Genomic DNA, 23,896 nt, shown 5'->3' with positions numbered 1-23,896 from the left:
ACAACATGACCAATGTGGAAATATGTTTAATATGACTATACATGTATAAATATATATGTTTAATATGACTATACATGACATACATATCAGACTTCTTGCCATCTTGGGGAGGGGGGAAGAGATGGAGGGAGAAAAATAATTTGGATCTCAAAATCTTATAAAAGTGAACATCGAAAACTATCTTTACATATAATTGGAGAAAATAAAATATTATTAAGTGTGGGGAAAAAAAAACAAAAAAAATTGTCATAGTACAAACACACTGTGTGTGTGTGTCTGTGTGACAAGAGTTTCTCCTCCAAAAGTTCACATTGCTGGGGGCTGGGGGCTCCTTTTACTCCTCCTTCTTCTGTCTTCTCATTTTCCAGAAACTCCCTTTCTTCTAGATCATGAACACAGAAAAGGAGAGTTAGCCAGGGACCCCCGAATAAATACTCTTCATAATACTTGCTCCCCACTGAAATGACGAGTGCCTTTTTTGTTCAGGAGAAGCATGTGCAAAATGTAATGTATTGCTGTATTAAAGCATAAGCAAGACCTTGTATCCTCCCTCATGCTAATTCCCAGCTTTTAACATCAAGTAAGGGGATTGCTAAGGGTCAGGTTTGCCAGCATTAACCAATATGAGATCCTGAGCATCTTCTGTGTACAAAACCCTACCTTGGGCTCTGGGGGAAGATCCAGGAGGAAAAGACATAGTTCCTGCCCTCAAGGAGTCTCCAGTGGGTTGGGTTATCAGGATTGGAAGAAGACATAGCCCCTATGCTTGAGAAGATCCCAGTTTGATGAGAGACGGGGAATATCCCCAGGTTACAGATAGAGACAAAGAAGTAATTGCAGATAATGTGACCAAGCAACTTAACCATCAGAGCGCAGAAAGGACGTGGAGAATTAAGGGAAGTGAAACAGGAGGTGGGAAGCAGTATCAAAGCAGGATTCCTAAAGTGGAAGAGCCTGAACAGAAAGAAGTGAAGAAGATCAGGAAGACATGACTCTTTCTGCTATTGGGGCAAGGGTATGATTCAGTAATTGTCATGTTCATATATATGTGATATATTTATATGTGTAAACACACATACATATATCATATGCTCTCAGGTCTTAAAGCTGTAATATTTCCATTCTGTCCAAGAGGAACATTATGGCACCCACAGTCACTTGGGTTGGAAATTCAAGCCCAAGAAACTCTATGAGTCAAGATGGTGGTGCCATGTTGGAATCAGACCAAATTACCTGCTAACAGGGGTAAGGAAGCTATTCTAGTTATTAGGCACTATGCCTGTTAATCTGTTGCCAAATTAGGGCATTTGAGGGTCATTTATGAGCTGCTCATAAAATTGCCCTCTGCTGTATGATTTCATATGCAGTCCTCTCTTTTCTTCTTTGCACATAAAAGTATTCATGTTTGTTAATGTTTATCAAGTTTATAATTTTTTTAATTGACTTAACAAAAACTAAATAAAATAAGCATTTTCATATGTGAAATAGAAAAAGAGGATTGTACACGATGAGATTCTATTAAGTATATAAATATGTCTTCCTTGACATTTTACCTCTTTTATTTTATTTTTTTCACTTAATAGGATCTTATTTTTTTCCAATTACATGTAAAGATATTTTCCAACATTCACTTTCATAAGATTTTGGGTTCCAAATTTTTTTCTCCCTCCCTCTCTCCCTTCCCACCTCCCCAAGATGGCAAGTAATCTGATATAGGCTGTACCTGTACAATCATATTAAACATATTTCCACATTAGCATGATGAAATTTGAGAATTGCTACTGGTAAAGATCAAATTTTAGAATAAACAGCCATATAATAGAACACCCCTCCCCCCATTTCCTCCAATGGAGTTGGAACTGGATCCCAGATTCAGATTGGAATCTAGGCAGCATCCCCTTTCCTGCCTGGAGTGGCCCATTTTTCCACAAGGATGTCCCAGGGTAGAGAAATAGCTGATGTGGAGGCTGATATGCAGAAGAAAAAGTTGGGAGGCTGGTGTCTGATTTGCCCTCCCCACCTCCATGCCCCAGGCAGAAGATGCTGCCAGACAAATCCCAGGGGCCAAGAAGAAGTAAGAGGTGATGAAGCAGGTTGGTGGTAGACATACTCAGTGTTTGAAGTGGGGCCAGGTCTTGATTTTATCATACAAGGCCTGCCCTGGGGACAGCGTATTGACAACATCACTGTGTCCCACCAGAAGGTAGTCAGGAATCAAGTAGCCTTTGTCCACTGCACACTGGATCAAGTCCTGGGCCACCTTCAGGGCTGCAGCATTGGGAGAAGTTCCTAAAAAACACCACCACTTAGACCATCTAAAATTTGTCATGACCATCAGCTCAGGGGATGTACATTTTCCTCCATGATGGACCAAGGATTCACACGTATGGTTCACACCCAGTAGCCTATGGACACATCTAAGATTTGGGCCCAAGATCTCCTAGCACCAAAGTCCCTCCAATAAATTGACTCATTTAACTCTTTTAGAATCCCTTATTTCATCCAACCTTCTGCAAGAAACCTTTGCTGGTACTCCTTAAACTAGTGCTTTCTCTTTGAGATTAACTCCAATTTATCTTTTCTATATCTTGTTTATGCGTGATTGTTTGCATGTTTTCTCCCCAGTTAAAATGTGAACTCCTTGAGGGCAGGGAATGGTTTTAATTTTCTTTGTATCCCCAGTGCTTAACCTGGTACCTGGCACACAGAGAGTGCTTAATAAGCAACTGCTTGCTCATTGGTTGATGGATTTCTTGTTGACATTGAAAGGGTTATATTATTTCCCATACTGTCCTAGGAGATGCCCTGGGGAGAACCATAATTGAGAATACAAACAGTAATATTTCCATTGGCCTCATGCGTATTAACCTAGGGAGCACACAGCTCAATGGACAGCATGTGGTCTCCGGAGTACGAAGATCTGAGTTCAGATCATACCTCTGATGCTTACCATGTGACCTTGGACAAGGTTACTAATCAGCCTGAGCCTCAGTTTCCTCCCCTGTAAAATAAGAGGTTTGGACCAGAGAGTCTCTGAGGTCCCTTTCATTCTTAAATCTCAGATCGAATAAACCATATAGAGGAAGCGTGTTACTGCAGGCTAATGGCTGCCAAGTACCTAGCCCACCCATTCCCATGCCATCTTTGCACCCTGTTCTGTATCACTTGGCATGTGCTCTGGGAAGTCTGACTCATTTCAATATCAGACAAAACTTATCCAAATAGGGACTGGAAAAACAAAAGTTTCTTTCTAGAAGGACAGGAAAGAGATCTATGGAGTTCCACAATAATAACAATAATAATTAATACACATGTTAGTTTTCAAAGTGCTTTACATAATACTCATTGGTACCTCACAACAACCCTATACCACAGGTACTATTATCCTCATTTTACAAATTGGGAAACTGAGGCTGAGAGAGGTTAAATGACTTGCCCATGGCCACACATCTGATCAGAGACAAGATTTTAACCTAGGTCTTCCAGACTCTATCAGGAGGATAAAACTGTAATCAGAAAGTTTTGTTGTGTTTTTTCTTAATAAACTTTCAAATTTAATCCAAATTATTATTTCAATTATGCCCTGTTTTGGCACCATCTGCAAACTATCTCTCCTCCCCTTACCCCTATTATTTGGCAACCAAGAACTGACAGCATCTGCCAGATTATTCCAAAATTTTACTATGAAACACATGGAGATGTAGAAAGGAAATTGTCTACTCCCGCCCTCCTTCCTTAAAGGAAATAGCGACTCCAACCTCCTCTGAGAATGAAAACAAAAGAGGCATCATAAAAGCTGGATTGAGACGGAATGTGTATCTCCTTGGGGCACAAATGCCTGGTAGAATTCCCTTTTCGGCCAGTCAAGAATCAAACTCCAGTTTTTGGCGTAAGTGCTACCAAAGCGAGCAACAAAGGCAAATTCCAAGTCAATCTATCTCCGGGTTGCATGGGTCTGGTACACAGTGTGGGGTTAATAAATGTCTTCCATTCATTCATTCACTCAGTCATTACAAAGAGACATCTCACTGCCCAATAAATACAGACTTCTGGCATGTCCTGGCTGCACCGCCATCGTTGCCCATCACCAACACCCCAAACCCACCGACTGCACCCAAGCCTCTTCCTTACCAGTGAACAAGCCAATGAAAGCGATTCCCAGACCGATGTCATTGTAGCTGTAAGTGTGAGCGCCCTCGGTGTCCCAGCCCACTCCTTCATACACTCTACCGTCCTCACCTACCAGGAAACTCAAAAAGAGATAGAAAGGATATTGCTATCAGAATAAGGGGAAACGGCATCAAGAAAGCAGAAAGGTTTTCATCCTGGTGAAAGATTGTGTTAACTGAGACTTGACTCAGAATGCAGAATCGTTATCAACTAGGAAAGAGCAGAGAGTGTAGGGGAAGGGAGGGGCTGATGAGAGGAAGGGAAAAGGGCAAGTATCTATTAAAGGGATAAGGATGCCATATTACAGGGGAAAGAGTGTTGTTGTTGTTGTTGTTGTTTTCAGTTGTGTTAGACTCTTTGTGAACTCATTTTCTTTGGTAGAGATAATGAAGTGGTTTGTCATTTCCTTCTCTTTTTACAGATGAGGAAATTGAGGCAAATAGGACTAAGTGACTTGCCCAGGGTCATACAACTCATAAGTGTCTGAGGCCAGATTTGAACTCAGGAAGGGGAAAGAGGTCTGGATCTAAAACGAGAGGGCCTGGCCTCAAATCCCAGCTCTACTTACTACCTGTGTAACCTTGGGTAAATTACTTGGCCTCTCTGGGCCTTGGGTTTCATATCTACAAAATATGATAATTGAACTAGATGATCTCTAAGATTTTTTTCAAATTCTAAATCCAATACACATTTGAAAGTGAACATTTTTTTAGTCTAACCAGTGATTTCATTGGGATGCAGGTTAGTGCCTACTTTCTATCTTTTATCTTAGAGAGTTATGGAAGTTAAATAATTTGTCCAGAACCACATAACCGCTATGGTTTACCACACTAGCCAAGTCCAAGGCAGGACTTGAACCCAGGTCCTCCTGACTCAGAAGCCAGTTTTCTATCCAACATGTAAATGCTGCCTCTTGAACACATTCAGCAATAGATTAATGTCCAATTTGAAGAGCTGACTCATGTTCAAGGTGAATTCAAATCAGAAAATCCATCCTAGAGAATGGTCTAGATGGAATGGAACTAAACAAACACTGAGATGGCGTCGAGTTCAAAGTCCTATTATTTTTGTTGTGTTGTTGATCAGTGTCTGACTCTTCATGACCCCATTTGGGGTTTTCTTGGCAAAGATACTGGACTGGTTTGCCATTTCCTTCTGCAGCTCATTTGACAGGTGAGGAAACTGAGGCAAACAGGGTTAAATGACTTGCCCAGGGTCGCATAGCTAGTGTCTGAGGCCAGATTTGAACTCAGATATCCCTGACTCCAGGCCCAGCCCTCCATTCACTCTGTCCACCATCCACCTAGCTGCCTCTAATGTTAACCAATGTAATTAGATGTGCTCCTTCCCCCATTAGACTATAAGCTCCATGAGGGCAGGGATCCTATCTCACCTAAACTTTGCATCTTTTCCAGTATCTACCATGGTGATCTTCCTAATCGTGGTTTGTTGTAGGGATCAATTAATAAGCGGCCCACCTGGCTGTCTATGGAGGAAAATAGAAAAGGGATTTTCATGTGTCTTACTTGTAACCTATGTCACAGAATTTCATCCGGTCGATGTGATAGGACTGGATATTTTGAACCGTTATCTTGCATTCTTCAGTCACATTGCAACTATGGCCTGCAGTGTGGATAATGATGACGTACTTGGCTGGCCCAAGCAGCTTAGCGCAGTAAGTTTCTCGGGCTCCCCAGGAGGAGCGAGGGATGATGTCAGGGCATTCTGAAGAGGGATGAGAAGGAAATCAGGAGAATCAGAAGGCCAATGGTAATGATAATAACAGTTTATATTCCTACTGTACTTTAGGGCTTTCAAAACTCTTTCCTCATAACTATGAGGTCAATGGGGTCATGATCATAATAATAGCAATCATTTATGTAGCATTTTAAGGTTTTCAAAACACACACACACATATACATATATATATATATATGTATATATATAAAACCTTTCATCCTCACAACAACTCTGAAGTAGTATCATTATTCCCATTTTACAGATGGGGAAACAAACACCAAGAAAAGTTAAGTGACTTGCTGAAGATTACACAGCTATCACCTGAAGTCAGATTTGAACTCAGGTCCATTGGCTCCCTGCCTCTTGCCATGTAGGCTCCTAGCTCATAGACTTAAAACTCGAAGGGAGCTTCAAGGTTGTGAAGTTTTACCCATTCATTTTATAAATGAGGAAACTGAGGCCCCCAAATTTTAAGGGATTTGCTCAGTGTCCCCCAGATAGTAAGCGGGAGAGCCACTGTTCAAAGCTATGTCTTCTAACTCTCATACTTCTGATTTTACAGGTAGGGAAATTGAGTATCAAGCAAGTGAAATGACTTGGTCAAGATCATGTGGTTGACCATTGTCAGGTCAAACCCACAACTTCGGACTCCAAAAAGTCTTCTGAATCTCTCCCACTACACCACCCGATATTCTACCACATAACTGCCATTCAGCAAGATGGGTATAGCCCTCGAATGCCAGGCCACCAGACAGAGTATCTCAGGGATGCCTCTACCAGCCCGGTCCCAAGGTAAAGGCAAAAAATTATTCCTCAGCACATGTCCCATTGCCCTGTGGAGAAGGCCCCTCTGGGTAATCCTGGGGATGCCACAAGCGGTGAGGCACAGATGAAGTGCAGAGCTATCTCAGAGCAAAAGCCCTGGGACAGATGCTAAGGCCAACAGGCAGAGGTACAGACAGAGTCTACCCACAGAAGATGACACACTAGTCTGTGTGGGCAAGGAATCAGAAAAAGATGGCTGCCTCCAGGTCACTAAGCCCTTTAAAAATGAATTGTGGGCTGAGGCAAAGTGAAATGTACTGCGTACAAAGTAAAAGCGATATTGTACAGTGATCAGCTGTGGGTGACTTAGCTATTCACAGTAATACCACGATCCAAGACAACTCTGAAGGACTTAGGATGAAAAATGCTATCCATTTCCAGAGAAAGAACTGATGGTGTCTGAATATAGACTGACGCATGCTTTTTTTTCTTACTTTCTTTATTTTTCTTGAGTTTTTTGTCTGTTTTCTTTTGCAATATGACTGTTAGGGATATGTTTTGCACATCCACACACATAGAACCTATTTCAAATTGCTTGCCTTCTCAAGAGTGGGGTGGGGGGGGGCGGAGAGGGAAGAAGGGAAAGAATTTGCAACTCAAAGTTTTAAAAACGAATGTTAAAAATTGTTTTTACATGTAACTGGGGAAAAATAAAATATGAAATTTTTAAAAAAAGATTACATAGAGCCAAGAGTCTCTCATGGAAGATAAGAGAACCAGAGAAAAGCATGGCTACACACCAACCCCAGGCATAAAAAAATGCGTTATTTGATATAAATAAACACAAAATGAAATTTTCATCTAAAAAACAATAATTTGTAGTAATTATAGCTCACACTTATAACACTTTATCCTCATTTTCTATATGAAGAAACTCAGAGAAATTGTGACTTCCTCAGGGGCAGGTAGGTGGTGCAGGGACAGTGAGGTGATGAAGTAGATAGAGCACTGGGCCTGAAGTCAGGAAGACCTGAGTTCAAATTCGACCTCAGACCCTTACTAGCAGTGTGACCCTGGACAAGTCACTTAACCCCTATTTGCCCCAGTTCCTCATCTATAAAACAAGGACACACTAGGCAAGGACGTGGCAAACCACTGCAGTGTATTTGCCAAGAAAACCTCACGAACAAAATCTATGGGGTCACATAAAGTCAGACACAACCGAGAAACTGAACACCAACACGGTAGTTAGAGTAAGTATCTTAGCTTGGAATCAAACTCAAGCCATCGGACTCCAAGACCAGAGCCCTTTCTCCCACACTACACTGAATAAAATACGTGAGTGTGTGTAGTCATACACATCATACATGTATGAATACATGTATGTATGTGAGAGATAAGGCTCTCATAAGAATCAGCCCACCTGTGAATGGACTGAAATACCTGTCCAAGTGCAGAGAAATGCCTGATCAAGGTCTTAAAAATGAATGAAGCTCATTTTAAAAATTAACTTTCATTTGAGTTTTAAAATATTAAGCTAAGAAAACACATGCATAAGCACACACACACACACACATATATATAAATATATATATATGTATATATGTTTTAGTGTGAAAAGTAGGAAGACCTGGGTTCAATCCCTGACTCTGACATATTCTAGCTGCGTGACCCTAAGCTAGCCGTTGTATGAGTTTCAGGTGAGTTGTATATCTTAGTGGGAGAAAGGAAGGAAAGAAAGAAAAACGTAGTCACTAGCCAATAAATAAGTGCCTTCTCCGTGCCAGTCACTGGGCTAAGCACATTTGATCCTCACCACAACCCTGCAAGGTAGGTGCTATTATTATCATTCCCCTTTTAGGAAATCTATTTACAATGAGATATGTTCTCCTATTAGGATAATTGTGGTAAATCAGAACTTAATGCAAATTATGTTTGCTATTTGGTATTAAGAAAATACACTGGAAAATGAATAGATTGGGAAAACCTGAGTTAAGGAAATTGAGACAAACAGAGGTTAAGTGACTTGCCCAGGGTCACACAGCTAGGACCCAGTGCTCTCTATCCCCTGTTTGCACATTGGGAGTTCCCTTCCCAGATGAAATTGCAGTTCTATTTTTTAAAAATGCTATTTAGTACACATAGTTGAGTATTTAAGGTATATACACACAGGCCTGAAGTCAGGAAGACCTAAGTTCAAATCCAGCATCAGACACTTTTTAGCTATGTGACCCTGGGCGAGTTATTTAACCTCTATTCGCCTCAATTTCCTCATCTCTAGAATGTCATGATAATGGCACCTCCCTCGCCAGGTTGTTGTGAGGATCAAATGTGAATAAAATTTTAAAGCATTTTATATAATTCCTGACACATAGAAAGGGCTATAGAAATATTCATCATCATCATTATTCTCTACCTGAAAGACATCCATATTTTTCATCAGGAGAGACTGGAAGGGACAGAACTAGAGGAGGGTCAGTCTTGAAGATTTGCCCATCCTCAGGACCCTGACAGTCTCCATTCAGGCTCTCTTTCTGAAGGAAATCAGCCAGGACACAACAGGAAGGGTCCCTCCAGGCAGGGACAAGTCAGAGGGTCTTTGAAGAGGGACGGATTTGTCAAGGGCAACTAGATTGTGTCTTACCTAAATTCTGTATTTCCCTCAGTGGCTAGTACAGTGTTCTGGCATTTGTTAATTATAAAGAAGGAAAGAAGAAAGAGCTTTTGATTTTTCCTTTGTACGGGAATCTTTCGATGAGGAAATCCTCTGTTAATGCAGATTGACCCTTTCTCGACAATTTATAGATTTAGACATCCTAGAAGTGCAATGACTTGTCCAAGAACACAAAGCTAGTATGTGTCGAAGTCAAGGGGTGAACCTGGACATACCTGATTTAAAGGCTATTTCTCTATTCACAGCAGCTGCCATGTAGCGGTTCTTGAACCCTGGTGGTCCAAGGGGTTTGAACTAAAAGTTCTTTGATGGTGCCCTGAGCAGTAAATAATTGCCTGACTACATTACAAATAGAACCTATTCACAGCAAGGTGGTACATTGGAGTGCCACGTCTGGAACTCAGGAAATCTGAGTTCAAATTCAGCCTCAGACACTTACTAGCTCAGAAACTAACTAGCTATGTGATCTCAGGCAAGTCACTTAATTTTTGTTTGCCTCAGTTTCCTCAACTGTTACATGGGGATGATAATTGCTCCTACCTCCCAGGTTTGTTGTAAAAATCAAAGGAGATCATAATTATAAAGCGCTTAGCACAGTGCCTGATACATAGTAGGCACTATCATTATTATTATTATTATTATTATTATTATTATTATTATGTGTATGTTTGAAGCATTAAATATTTAAATATTTAATATTTAATTAATATTTAAATATTTAATTAATAAATCTAAAAGAATATTGTAAGTAGTGTATTAAATTAGCTTGTTGTTGAAAAAAGGTTTGCAGAACAAAAAACCTTGGGCACCACTGCACTATATCATGTTAATGTTCAGTCACATTGGATCCTTCATGACCCAGTGGACCATAGCACACCAATACCATCTATGAGTTTTTCTTGGCAAAGACCCTGAAGTGGTTTGCCGTTTCCTTTTCCAAAGGATTAAGACAAACAGAGGTTAAGTGACTTGACCAGGGTCACACAGCTAATAAATGTCTGAGGTCAAATTTGAACTCAGCTCTTCCTAACTCCAGGCCCAGCACTCCATCCAGTGAGGCACCTAGCTGCCATACAGCCTTTTAATTATGCAGTTACTCAATTAATGTTTATTGAGTTGAACTAAAATGAAATGAAACAAAATGAAATTATATTAAATTTATTATATTGAAAGAGAATGGAGAGGGGAGGTATGCTTTGAGAAATGCAAGGCAAAACCAACAGATACCAATTAAAATTTTGTTTTAAAATAAAAAAAACAGAAATGGAATGGACTAAGTCAAAGGCTTACCTTTTTTGGACACCCTGTTCTTCTGGGAGGCCAGACAGGACTCACTCTGAACAAATAGTGGTTGGATGTACCTGGATGAGAGGTAACCTCTGTAGACAGCAAAGGAGGTCAAATTCTCAGCCGCAGCCAAGGCAGCAGCACTGGGAGAACTTCCTGATAAGAGATCATAAGCCAGAACATTCATCTCTTAGCTTAACTCAAATACCAACCCCCCTCGCCCACCTCCACCCTGGGCAGAGCTCTCTATGCCTTTCTTTCCAAAACCCCATCTAGGAATCGCTATGAAGAGCTACAGCATCCCCTGTTCTTGTCATCCATCAGTGCTGAGGACAAAAGGAGAGCCTAGACGGAGCAGAAATGGATGGAATTCATTAGAAAAGGGTCCATAGGGGAGGAAGAAGTGAAGCAAGGGAGGGAAGAGGCTAGATAGAGAGGAAATGGGAAGAGCACCACTGACATGTGTGAAGATTCAGATGCAGGAAAGGGGAAGGCACGAGACGGGATGGGCAGCAGGTCTCCTGAGCAGGCTCAAAGCCAGAGCTGAGGAGTCTCAGAGGCGGTCTGAGAGAGTGGGAGTAGAAAATAGCCGAATGAGATGGCAGAAAGAACAGTGGGCTTGAAATGGGCACCAAAAGTCCTGGGTTCGAATGATGGCCTTGCCATTTACTAGCTATGTGACGTTATACAAGTCACTTCACATTTCAAAACAATGGCTTCTTTATCTGTAAAATGAGAGAGAGGAGGGTGGGGGGAGAGAAAGAGAGAGAGAGAGAGAGAGAGAAAGAGAGAGAGAGAGAGAGATACCTATTGAGATTTGATTCCTAGCTGATGCCTGTAACATTTTCAAAACAAACCATTTGTTTTAGAAAGAAAAAAAAAGAAAAACATTTAGGGAGTATGCAGATTCCTAACACCATGATAAAAATGGTCACTGAGAATTTATTGAAGTTTTAATATTTCTGAAATAAATAGAATAAAATATATGGTCCACTTTGTCTCTCCCTGGGCAAAAATAAAGGAAAGACATATCAACTAGCTAGGTAATTCTGAATTGAACCCCCCCCAAAAAAAGAAAAAAACCCTGAATTAATCAGGTTGTAGGGTTTATATTTCCCAGATCTACGGTGGGATATCTCTGTTCCCTTTCCTTGTAAATGATCCCTGGAGGAGCTCAGAAGTCGCTCAGTTAGGACCTAGTTGGGTTGGCCATTACCTGCTATGCTCCCCACAAAAGCAAACCCCAGTGACTTGTCATTGTAGCCAACAGTGTGAGTGCCTTGGATGGTCCAGCCCACGCCTTCATACACATTGCCATCATCACCAATCAGGAAACTGTTGGGATGTAAGGAAATCCAATGTTTAAAGGCCAACAGTACAACCCAGCTATGAGGACGAACCCCAGCTCCCCAACCCACAAAACGTCCTGGAGGACAGCATCTATGCCTGGAGCACTGTGTTCCTTTCCAAGTGCCATGTTATGAAAGGTACAATGGTCAATTTCTCCACTACAGTCTTATTCTGATTCTTAATAATAATGACAATGATAGTTAGTATTTATAGAGTGATTTAAGGTTTGCATAGCACTTTATAATATTATTTCATCCTCACAATAACCCTGTAAGACAAGTGCTATTATCATTCTCATTTTATAGATGAGGGAATGCGAGGTACAGAAAAGTTAAGTGATTTGACCAATAATTGTCACGCAGCCAATACCTGTTTGAGGGTGGATTTGAACTCAGGTCTTCCTGACTCCAGGTCTAGCTCTCTATCTATTGAACTATCTCACTGCCTCTACATGAATTTATACTGGACCTGGGAAGCACAGTTGTGTGACTTCCTCTAGCAACATTCTGCAAAAAATCATTATGAGCAAAGAAAGCAAGATAATATGGGTAACTGAAGGTTGCAGTGTGTGCAGACATGAGTGTTGGTAGAACAAGGCAGTAAGAAAAAGATAGAGGACAGTATTCAAATGAATAACAGGGTCAAGACAGTAGAGTAGAGAAAGCGAGACCAGCATAAGTAGGATGCACGGGTAGAAGAGAGAGGAGTGTAGCAGCGCCTAGAGGCTACGGGAGAGACTCAGGAGTAGGGAGTCAGAAGGATAAATGATACAATGCCAAAAGACGTACGTGGATCTAAGGTCATAGGGTAGATCCAAATTCTCCATGCTATGGCTAACTCAATAAAATCGAGGTGCAGGGATGTCTTTCAAAGTTGAATTCAGTTTAGAAGGCAGTGAGATATAAACAAGAAAATTCTGTCTTGTTTAAAAGTATCCTATTGGTAATGAGAGCGTACCAATATCGGTTTGCTGCATACCTAATAACAGTGCAACTAAATGGATAAAGGAAGAGTTAACTAATTTAGAAAAGGAATTGGATAGAAAATCAATAGTGGTAGATTTAAGCATCGGCCACTAGGTGGCGCCATAGCACACAGACGCCTGGCCTAGACTCAGACTTGTCTGAGTTCAAATATGATCTCAGACACTAGTTGCGTAACCCTAGGCAAGTCATTTGCCTCAGTTTCCTCATCGGTAAAGTGAGCTGGAAAAGGAAATGGCAAACCACTCCAGTATCTTTGCCAAGAAAACCTAAAAATGGGGTCACAAAGGGTCAGACGCAACCGAACAAAAGATTTAACAGAATATAATAACAATATAATAACAACAAAAAAAGGTGGCAGAGTACAATGAAAGAGAATTGGCTCTAGAGAAAGAGGACCTGAGTTCAAATCAAGTCAGAAGGCATGCATACTGTTTGTATGATCTTGAGCAAGTAATTTAGCTTCTTCCATGGGCCTCAGTTTCCTCATCTGTAAAATGAAGAAAATGTTCTTGCTTCTCATCTCCTGGCTTCCTTGGATTCCTTTAAGTCTCGGCTCAAATCCCACGCTCTGCAAGGTACTTTTCCCAGTCCTTCCTACACTACTGATTCACATTGATCCTATGTTCAGTCATTTCAGATGTGTCTGACTCTTCATGGAGCCCATTTGGGGTCTTCCTGGCAATGATACTCGAGCAGTTTGCCATTTCCTTCTCCAGCTCATTTGATGGAGGAGGAAACTAAGGCAAACAGGGTTAAGTGATTTGCCCAGGGTCATACAGCTAGTGAGTGTCTGAGGTTGGATTCAAACCCAAGAAGATGAATCAGCCGGACTCCAGGCCTGGTGTTCTGTGCACTATGGTGCCACCTTGTGGCCCGTGCTTAAATCTACCACTGCCTCAGGGCCAGGTGCTATCCACTGTGCCACCCAGCTGGCCCCTGTAGTCTATTAACAACTCCTCATGTCTTTTGCAGACAAATATCTATCTAGTCATGGCTTTCCCATCCAGTAAGCTCTTTGAGGGGATTATTTCATTTCTTTCCTTTGCATGCATATTTAGCACAGTGACTGGTACAGTGTTTAATAAATGCTTGTTCAGTTTAATTGAATTAAAGCCTTTGCTTGTGAAGTTGATTTGGTGAACCCGTAGGACCCTAGGACCTTCTCATCCCGGCCTACCTTTCCTGCCTCCAGTCCTCTTCTTCCATTGGGAGTTCTCTCTGGCATCTCCCTTTTGGAGAGGAGCCCAGGCCAGCCAGCCCTCAGTCCCCTCCTCTCACCCCATCCCTTTTCTGCTCTCTTTTTTGTATTGTCTTCCTTTGTTAGAATGTAATCTCCTTGAGGGCAGGGACCATCTTTCTTTTTCCTTGTATTTGTATCCCCCAGCACATGGCACAGTGCCTAGCACATGGTTAGGGCTTAAAAAATGTTTGTTGCCTGCCCTTGTGTAAGACCACCATTTTTTCTTATTAAATTCCTTCTCTAGGTCATGCTTGCCAAAAAGCAGTAAATAGAACATTGACCCAGGAGTCAGGATGTCCTGTGTTCAAATCCAGCCTCAGATACTTCCTAGTTGCATGATCCTTGAAAAGTCACTAAGTTCTATCTGCCTCAGCCTCCTCAACTGTAACAATGGGTGTAGGATGATTTTAGAGGGGAACTTTCTCCTCTTCTCTGCAACTTATTTTCCTAGCAAGTTACCTGGGACCTTGAGAGGTTAAGTGATTTGCCCAGGATCACACCGCCAGTGTGTGGCATGATTGGAACCCAGGTCTTCCTGACTGAGAGGCAACTCTCTGTCCATTATTACCACACTGTCTTTCACATGTATATGCACAATATTATTATTTTTCAATGGACTAAATTTCCACCCTCTAATAAATAGCTTGTCCACAGCGGTGAAAATAGGTGCTATTTTGTAAGTGGTCCAACCCAACCTAGTGCTATGAATAGACACAAGCCTTCCATAAAAGAACCCTGAAAATAATGATGATGATGATGACAGTGATGATAGAAATAACAACTAACATTTGCATGATGCTTTTAGGTTTATAAAGTGACTTTTGCATGTTATCTCATCTGATTCTCTCAACAATATGAGATAGGTGTTGTTACTATCCCTATTTTACAGATGAGTAAACTGAGGTTGAGTGACTAAGTGAGGTGCTCAGGGAGACCTGGGTTCAAATCCTGACTGGCACACAAGCAGCACACTATTATTCTCTGAGCTACCTAGCTGACTAAATAAGGACAACCATGAAATGAAGAGGGACAGCTAGGTGGCGCCATAGTGCACAGAGAGCTGGGCCCCAAAGTCAGGAAGACTCACCTTTGTGAATTCAAATCTGGCCTCAGACACTTACTAACTGTGTGACCCTGGGTAAGTCACTTCACCATGTTTGCCTCAGTTTCCTCATCTGCAAAATGAGCTGGAGAAGGAAATAGCAAATCACTCCAGTGTTTGTACCAAGAAAACCCCAAATGGGGTCGTGAAGAGTCAGAAACACCTCAACAACAACAATGGAATAAAGAACCCAGACCACCTGAGTGAGGCCTCGTTGGCCAGCCTGGAGGCCACTGCCCCGTGTCTTACTTGTAAGCCACATCACACCAGCCGTTCGTTTTGACATGAAGCTCTTGCAGGCCCTTCACCTTCTGCTGGCAGGTGCTCTTCTCATGGCACTCCTGCCCAGGAATATGGTGGATGATGAGGTATGGGATAGGACTCCTCAGCTGGATGCTGCAGCCAGAAGGCCCTGCTCCCCATTCTGGTCGAGGGATCATCCGGAAGGAGCCTCAAGGGAAAAACACTCAGAGACTTCACTTTATGTTTTCACCTCAGTGTTTCTCGATAGACCCTTCTCTCCTGGGCATCCTGTCTGGGCTGGTGCTCTGAAATCAGGGGTTCCTGGGGCAGCCAGATGACACAGTGGATAGAGCACTGGCCCTGGAGTCAGGAGGACTTGAGATCAAATCCAGCCTTAGACATTTACTAGCTGTGTGACCGTGGGCAAGTCACTTAACCCTGATTGCCTCCAAAAGAAAAGAAATCAAGGGTTCCTCTCTGCCTCTAATGTTTAATAGATGCACAGAAATAAGGCCCTCTCCCATATCATTTCCTCCTTCCCTCTTCATTATCTTGTCTTTATTTCTCATGAATGCCACCCATCACCCCCACCCCAGCATAGACTTTCTACCTCCAGCAGCAAAACCTGTGAGCTGTAATCTGCTCTGCTGCCTGTGAGTGTTCCTCGTCTGGATAGGCCTCCTCCTGTGCCCCTGAGCCCTGTCTACCCTCTTCTTCCCAGACCTGTCTCATTTCCTCCTCCTCCATTTAACCTTCTCTAATGAGCTGGCCTCCCCAGCCAAACCCCAGCCCCTCCACCTTTCCAGGCTCTTCTCCTTCACAATAGCATGAGCATTGTGTTTTAAAGCAGGAAGGGAGGGACCTTAAAGTTCAATTCATACAACTCTCATTTTACAGATGAGGAAACTGAGGTCCTAAAAGGAGAAATCACTCATCCAAGGTAACACATATAGTAGCATATGTAGTAAGTGTGAGGCAGGATTCAAACCCAGGTCCTCTGATTCCATGGCCAGAGCTCTTTCTACTATCTGTGGTAGTTTGGTACATCAAAGCCCACAGGTGACCCCAAGTCACACTTGTATTCATCTTCTCCTTCTTGTGCACTAATTTTGTGCATGTTTTTCTGTTTGCTCTTGTCTTTCTGTCTCTCTGCATCCCAAACGTGTACTCTAATTGTCCATCAACCAGCAGCTCTCTGAGGATTATGTTTATGTCTCTTTTATCAATCCAGGAGCAACCTGAGGGCAAGGACTTCAAATGTCCTTTGTCAGCCTGGTAGCCTCAGGGCAGTGGCTGCTGTCTTCCCCCCTCTAACTCAAGACTCCATGAGGGTAAAAGTTGTGTCTCCCCACCCCTCATCAGACTGAAGACTCCCTAAGCCCAATCTGCTTTCTCTAGACCTTCTCCTCTTCCCATCACCAGTACCAGTGCCCAACATCATCAAGACCATTGGTAGACTAACACCTCTTTGGGGCTCTTCCCCACTTCCCCATCCCCAACCTCCAACACAGCTAGTAAAGACTTCAACCTCTCCCAACCTCTCCCAGATCCATGTTGTTGAGTGGCGCCCCTCTACCTCACCCTCCCTGAACCAGCAGAAACATTCAAGACCAACTGAATCAACCCAACCAGGCAAGAAGGTCACTCACCTCCATAAGGCATCTTGACCTTTTTAATGAGCAAAGTGATATTGTTGATCAAGTTTTGGAAATCGTTTGCTGTGGAGTCTGTCTTGCTTTCATTTGAAATGAGGAGGTTGGGAATGTCATCTGCAAGAGAATATGCCTTCTCATCATTGGACCCTAAGTGTTTCTTAAACATAGTGCATTTGTTTATTTTAATTTTCCCTTTTATTATTATGAACTTGAAAAACAATGACAAATAAGAATATTTCCCCACACAAGAAGAGAAAAAGAAGACTGCTTACAACAGAATGAATCTCCTTCATGCACAATTTGTTTGGGTTTTTTTTAAAAGTATTCCATTTTAAAGAAATTCAATTTTAATTCAAATTCACTTAGTAATTCTAACACTGACCTGCTGTCTGTGGCCCCTTTTGAACCTCAAGAGGAAGTTCTTAAAGGCATATACATCCTCCTACTGGTTAATGCCTCAGGCACTGGCCACCACCCAATCTCTTCCCCCATGTTTCAAACTGCTCTCCCTCCTCCTCCTACCTAGCCTCCTCTAAGTCCCAGCTAAAAGCCCACTTTCTACAAGAAGTTTTTTTCTAACCCCTCTCAATTCCAGAGAGGGCCTTTCCTCTCTTGTTAACTCCCTGTTTATCCTATATATAGCTTGTTTGTACATGTTTATTTGCTTACTGTCTCTCCCATTAGATTGTGAGCTCCTTGAGGGCAGGGACTGTCTTTTGCCCCTTTCTGTATCTCCAACTCTCAGCACCAGGCCAGACACATCTTCTATCTCTTGTTTGGTCGTGAATTCTTCCCTTCCCCATATATCTGACAGGTAAACTATTCCTTGCTCTCCCAGTTTGCTTATAGTATCAGCTTTTATAGTTAAATTGTGAACCCATTTTGACTTTATTTTGGTATATGGTGTAAGATTTTGGTCTATACCTTGTTTCTGCCATACTCTTTTCCAGTTTTCTCAGCAGTTTTTGTCAAATAGTGAGCTCTTATCCCAAAAACTGGGGTCTTTGGGTTTATCAAATACTAGGTTACAATGATCATTGACTACTGTGTCTTGTGTACCTAACCTATTCCACTGATCCCCTACTCTATTTCTTAGCCAGATAGTTTTAATAATTCCTGCTTCATAATATAGTTTGAGATTTGGTATTGCTAATCTACCTTTCTTTGTATTTTTTTCATTAATTCCCTTGTTATTCTTTTTTTTTTTCCTTTTTGGTGAGACAATTGGGGTTAAGTGACTTGCCCAGGGTCACACAGCTAGTATGTGTCAAGTGTCTGAAGCTGGATTTGAACTCCGGTCCTCCTGACTCCAAGGCCAGAGCTCTATCACTACACCACCTAGCTGCCCCAATTCCTTTATTATTCTTGACCTTTTATTCTTCCAGATGAATTAAATGTGTGTAGTCAAGCAAAATAAATTCTCTTGTTGGCAATGTCTGAAAAAAAAATCTTAATTTGCATTTTGATATCATTACTTCTCATATCAGTAGCAGGTAGCAACAAACCACGTCATTTCACACAGGAGAATCACAGAGTTGGAATGGATCAACGATTGGCTAATCCAGCTCATACCTGAACCATAACAATGGGTAACTAGATGGCACAGTGGATAGGGTGCTGGGCCTGGAGTCAGGAAGACTTGAGTTCAAATAAGGCCTCTGATACTTCCTAGTTGTGTGACCCTGGGCAAGTCACTTCACTTCAGTTAGCCTTGGTTTCCTTAACAATAAAATGGGGATAATATGGCACCTCTATCCTATGGTTGTTGCAAAGATCAAAGGAGATCGTTCTTAGCACAGTAGCTGACACATAGTAGTTTCTACATAAATGTTAGCGATCATGAACAAGAATCCTCTTCTCCAACATGCCCAGCAGGAAGTGATCAAGCTCTTCTCAAAGAAGTATATTCTACTGTTGAATGGTTCTAATTGTTAGGAAGTGATTCCTTACATTGAGCTGAAATTTGCCTCTCTATAACTTCCACTCATTGCTTTAGATAAGCATTTTGCAAACCTTAAAGCTCCATAAATAATAATTAATAATAACAACATCTATTGACATAATTACAGTAAACACTGCTTGGGAAATAAGGGAAATGTAAGACAAAGACCCTGTCCTCAAAGAGCTTATATTTTAGCCTGGGGAAAAATATTAACATGTATGAAATAATTAAGACTATAACAGGTGTAAGGTTTAAATTGTGTGGTACAGGTACAATAGAGTTTTATCTATGCCCTTTGTCTTCACCATGTTAACTTTGTGTTTCATGTTGACTCCAGCAATAAGGCTAAAAAGAGCCAAAGGAATAGGGTAGAAATAGTAGGAAAGACTGGATGTTTGGAACTTACAGGGACGGTGGTTCAAGGTTAACAGGGAGGATTCACTCTCCATGCCTGGCCTGCCTTTGTCAGCATGGATAGATTTACTGCCCACCTGTTTACTCAAAGACATTATAATCCAAGAAGAAAACTCACCACAGTGTCCAAGGCCCAGAATGGAGAAAAAAAGAAACCACACAAACATCTTCAAGGAACCCAGGAAGGGCCCTAAGGAGACAGACCACAGACAGCTGCCCTGGGAGAGACATAATACATTCAGCATTAAGGCACGGATCCACCTCGTGTGCATCCTTGAGGGGTTTCAGAAAACTCCCAGTCTGAGGGGAGGAGACACATCTCCAATCTAACATGGAGCACAGTGCTTAGCAAAGTGTAGGTATTTAATCAATGCTTGTTCAGTTGAATTGAATTGAACCCTGGAAGCTTCCCAGTAATAGAATCTTAAAGTTGAAAGGGATATTGAGGTGTCTATAGACCCTTTACCATCCTGGGCACTGGCACTGGGCATGCTTCAGATGGCGTTTGGTTCAACCTCCCACCCAATCTGGGAATCCCTTCTATGCCATAAAGTTGAACTCAACAAGCATTTGGCAAGGACTTTCTTGTACAAGACGCTGTTATCCTTTTCTTTGCTTTTCTCTTCTCTTTATGTCAGATGGGTCTCCCTAGCCTGGTTCACCACTCCTTAGGCATCCTAGGGCTCCCCCCCCCATAATGGTCTCATCATATTGGTGTCAGACAGTGCAGGCACTTGATTGGCTTAGTTGACTCTAACTCAGAACTGAGTTCAAGTGATCTGCCAGCTTCAGCACCCCAGTAGCAGGGATTACAGGTGTGTACCACTGTGCCCAGTGGGCTTCTCTCTCTGTCTCTCCCTCTCATCTTCTCTCTCTTTTCTTTCTCTCTCTCTCTCTCTCTTTCTGTCTCTCTCCTCATTTCCATTATTTCTGTCCTTTTTTCTGTCTTTCTTATTACTTTTGGCACTATGTTACTACAGTGGTCATGAGACCTCTACTCAAACACTCTATTACTAGGGAGTTCACCACTTCACAAGGCGGTGCAGTTAACTGTTAGATAAACCATATTGCTGGGCAGCTGGGTGGTGCAGTGGATAGAGTGCCAGACCTAAAGTCAAGGAAGACTCATCTTCATGAGTTCAAATCTAGCCTCAGACTCTTGCTAGCTGTGTGACCTTGGACAAGTCACTTTCTCAGTTTCTTCATCTGTTTACCTCAATTTCTTCATCTGTAAAATGAGTTGGAGAAGGAAATGGCAAACTACTCCAGTATCTTTGCCAAGAAAACCCCAAATGGGGACTCAAAGAGTCAAATACGACTGAAATGACTGCAAAACAAGACCATATTATTAGAAGTTCTTCCATACACTGAGCTGAAATCTGCCTCTGTGGTTTCTGTTTGCTCGCCACAGAATCACAGAATCTCAGCACTGGAAGACATTAATACAATTTATGCCTGATCAAGAGTCTCTTCTACAGCACTACAACACTCCCAAGAAGTGGTCATTGACCTTGGAGGACATTACTGAAGGACTTACTGCTCAATTTACTCCAGTGGTTCCTATTTCTCCCAAATCCAATTGATGATAATGATAATTATAAGAGCTAGAATTTATACAGCTATTTAAAGTTTACAAAGTGTTTTACAAGTATCTCCTTTTATCTCAACAACCCTGTTGAGGAAAGTGATATTATTGTCTCCATTTTACTGGTGAGGAAACTGAGATAGACAGACATGAAATGACTTGCCCAAGGTTACATAGTAATTATCTGGGGCTGGATTTGAACTAAGATCTTCCAGACTCCAGGTCCAGTGCTCTTACCCACTGTGCCTCCTAGCTGACTAGGTGACATGAAGGTGACCCTAGATTCTCAAAGACAGTTACAGTAAACCTCAAACTCTGGAAAGTCCTACCAATCTAGAAAGATTTTAAATGCATCCTAGCTTAATTATACAGAGGCAGATGTGACTTTTAGGATGATGACTTTTTTTGGACACAATAACTCTGGAAAACTTCTGACTAAGTTATGTAGGGACTGATATGCACAGACAAAGAGGCTGCATTATTCAAATCCTTGAAGTATTGATATGAGAACCAACCAAGTTGGAGGCAGCCGGTAATTCAGTGTATAGAGCTGTAGGCCTAGACTTAGGAAGCTGTCATTCTTCGCATTCAGTCTTTTTCAGTCGTATCTGACTCTTCGTGACACCATTTGGGGTTTTCTTGGCAAAGATATTGAAGTGGTTTGCCATTTCCTTCTCCAGTTCATTTTACAGATGAGGAAACTGAGGAAAACAGGGTTAAATAACTGGTCCAGGGTCACACAGCTGGTATGAATATGAGTCTTCCTGACTCCAGGCACAGCATTCTATCCACTAAACCACCTAGCTGCCCCTAGTTGAAAAGACCTACATTCAAATCCAGCTTCAGACATTTACTAGTTGTGTGACCTTGGGCAAGTTACTTAACTGCCATCTGCCTCAGTTTCCTCAACTATAAAATGGAGTTATTGCACCTACCTCCCAGAGTTATTGTGAGGATGAAATGAGTAATGTTTGGGTTTTTTTTAATGTAAAAAATGTATTTTAAAAAATCACTTAGCACAAAGGCACTATACAAATGCTTATTCACTTCTTTCTCCCTTCCAGTTTAGTGGGCAACACTTAGTGGGGACACAGTAGTTGTCTCCAAATACTCGAAGAGCTTTTCTGTGGAATAGGGTTCAAATTTTTTTTTTGTAATTCTCAAAGGAAAAGCTGAGGAATTAATAAGTTATAGCAAAGTGTATTTCATTCAGCAAAATAAAGAATTTTCTATCAATTAGAGCTGTCCAAAATAGAATGTGATACTTTGTGAAGTAGTGAGTTCTCCATCACTAGAAGTCACAGAATAGTAGAGCTAAAAGGGATTTCAGAGAACTAATCTAAACCCCCTCATTTTACTAATTAGGAAACTCAAGTCCATAGAAGCTAAATTACTTTTCCAAGGTCATTCAGACAATTGGTAGCAGAGCCAGGACTAGAACCTGGGCTTCCCTGAAGATAATATTTTAGATGTGGTGTCAATAGGGCAAAACTCTCACTTTCCTTCATCTGGACACACTACTTTATGCTGTCTAAAATTCTATGCCATCTGTTCAAACAAAAGCCCAATGACCACCTAAAAGCCATTGTAGTAAAGGGATTTCTATTTTAGGTAGAAAGTTAGACTAGATATGTCCTCAGGTCCCTTGAGATTTTAGATTCTATTCTGTTTCTGGAATGAATTTGTAATTTATTTTTGATATCTTTTTAAATAAACATACCATCTCATCAATCCCCAACCTATGGATTTAGCCCAATCACTTAAGCAAGCATATTTGGGGATCATCTTTAGAAAAAAGGGGAAGAAGATACAGGATCCATGAACTAAAACCAATTTAAGGAAGGAATGCCTTAGGAGCTTTTTGGTTTATGATAAGCATCTCTGCTTTGGAAAGGAATCTCTGGAGATTAATTTACTTGGTGCAGTCAAGAAAGAACATAAAAGAAAGAAGCAATAAGTGAAAAGGGAATGTAATGAATGTACCTTGGGTTAGGAAGAAAGAGGCAAAATGGATACTTGTATCCTCCGATTCTGCCAGGCCTGCCAGGAAATGACCAGGAAATGGAAAAAAAGAAGACAAATTATCTCAGAGTTGTTCAAAAGCAGAGAGAAGCATTTCATAGAAGTAAATGTTATGATATTTTGCTGAATGTTAGATTTCAGCTACAGAGATAGAACGAGGCTCACTGAAATAGAACACATTCAAACATCACAATACCTGAGTGTTGCTGATAGTAGTTGGCTAAGTCCAAAAAAAGAGGTTATTCTGGTTTCATCCAAGAGGATTCTCTTTCCCGAGGCTCCTGGAGTAGATGGACAGTGTTCTGTCTGACAGAGTTCTCCTATAGAGCAGGTCTGAATGAAATGGCTACTTGTTATGTCAAAATTTTCCTCCTGACAGACATCTCTCTTCCATCTCTCTCTGTCTGTCTCTCTCTCTGTCTCTCTCTGTATCTATCTCTGTCTCTGTCTCTCTCTCTCTCTCTCTCTCTCTGTCTCTCTCTCTCTCCCTGTCTCTGCCTTTTCCCTCTTTCTCTCTCCTCTTTGTCTCTCCCTTTTGGGGGCTCTTACCTTCCTCTCTCTTTCGAATCTTTTGTAATCACAAAGAGAAAGAATATATCTTAATAAAAAAGAAAGGGAAAGAGAACAGAGTTCTGTATATTTCAAGACTGCTTCTCTTGAAGCAGTGAGCTGATTATGAAACCTGACACAATTCAGAAAGAACCTGCATAAGCGACCAGAC

At 41.6% G+C, this 23,896-nt stretch overlaps 1 protein-coding gene across 2 annotated transcripts; it reads right to left on the bottom strand.

The window, feature by feature from the left end:
• Window positions 1–215: 215 nt before the first annotated feature.
• On the bottom strand, window positions 216–23,630 carry LOC114049947 (peptidoglycan recognition protein 3-like). 2 transcript variants are annotated; one of them, XM_027871430.1, is made up of 11 exons: window positions 23,372–23,630; window positions 23,137–23,193; window positions 19,687–19,786; window positions 17,207–17,326; window positions 15,564–15,765; window positions 11,853–11,971; window positions 10,640–10,792; window positions 5,697–5,895; window positions 4,132–4,250; window positions 2,111–2,289; window positions 216–382 (listed from the first exon to the last, which is right to left on the bottom strand). In XM_027871430.1, the coding sequence occupies exons 3-10, from the start codon at window positions 19,733–19,735 to the stop codon at window positions 2,111–2,113; spliced, it is 1,140 nt and encodes a 379-aa protein (XP_027727231.1). In that variant the 5' UTR covers window positions 19,736–19,786; window positions 23,137–23,193; window positions 23,372–23,630; the 3' UTR covers window positions 216–382. The 2 variants fall into 2 exon arrangements, with proteins under 2 accessions (XP_027727231.1, XP_027727232.1); XM_027871431.1 differs by lacking the exon at window positions 23,137–23,193.
• Window positions 23,631–23,896: the final 266 nt, after the last annotated feature.

Source organism: Vombatus ursinus, unplaced genomic scaffold, assembly GCF_900497805.2.
Source record: "Vombatus ursinus unplaced genomic scaffold, bare-nosed wombat genome assembly UNPS02014798.1, whole genome shotgun sequence".
NCBI classification, from domain to species: domain Eukaryota; kingdom Metazoa; phylum Chordata; class Mammalia; order Diprotodontia; family Vombatidae; genus Vombatus; species Vombatus ursinus.
Note: the sequence above shows the minus strand (reverse complement) of the source record. Positions and strands in the feature narration are given on the sequence as shown.

Coding starts and splice junctions, on each gene's coding strand:
- LOC114049947 (XM_027871430.1), bottom strand. CDS start 19,735: ATGTTTGTGTGGTTTCTTTTTTTCTCCATTCTGGGCCTTGGACACTGT. Junction 15,766..17,206: donor GGTCAAGATGCCTTATGGAG/GTGAGTGACCTT, acceptor TTTTCCCTTGAG/GCTCCTTCCGGATGATCCCT. Junction 5,896..10,639: donor GAACAGGGTGTCCAAAAAAG/GTAAGCCTTTGA, acceptor ATCCCTCTTCAG/AATGCCCTGACATCATCCCT.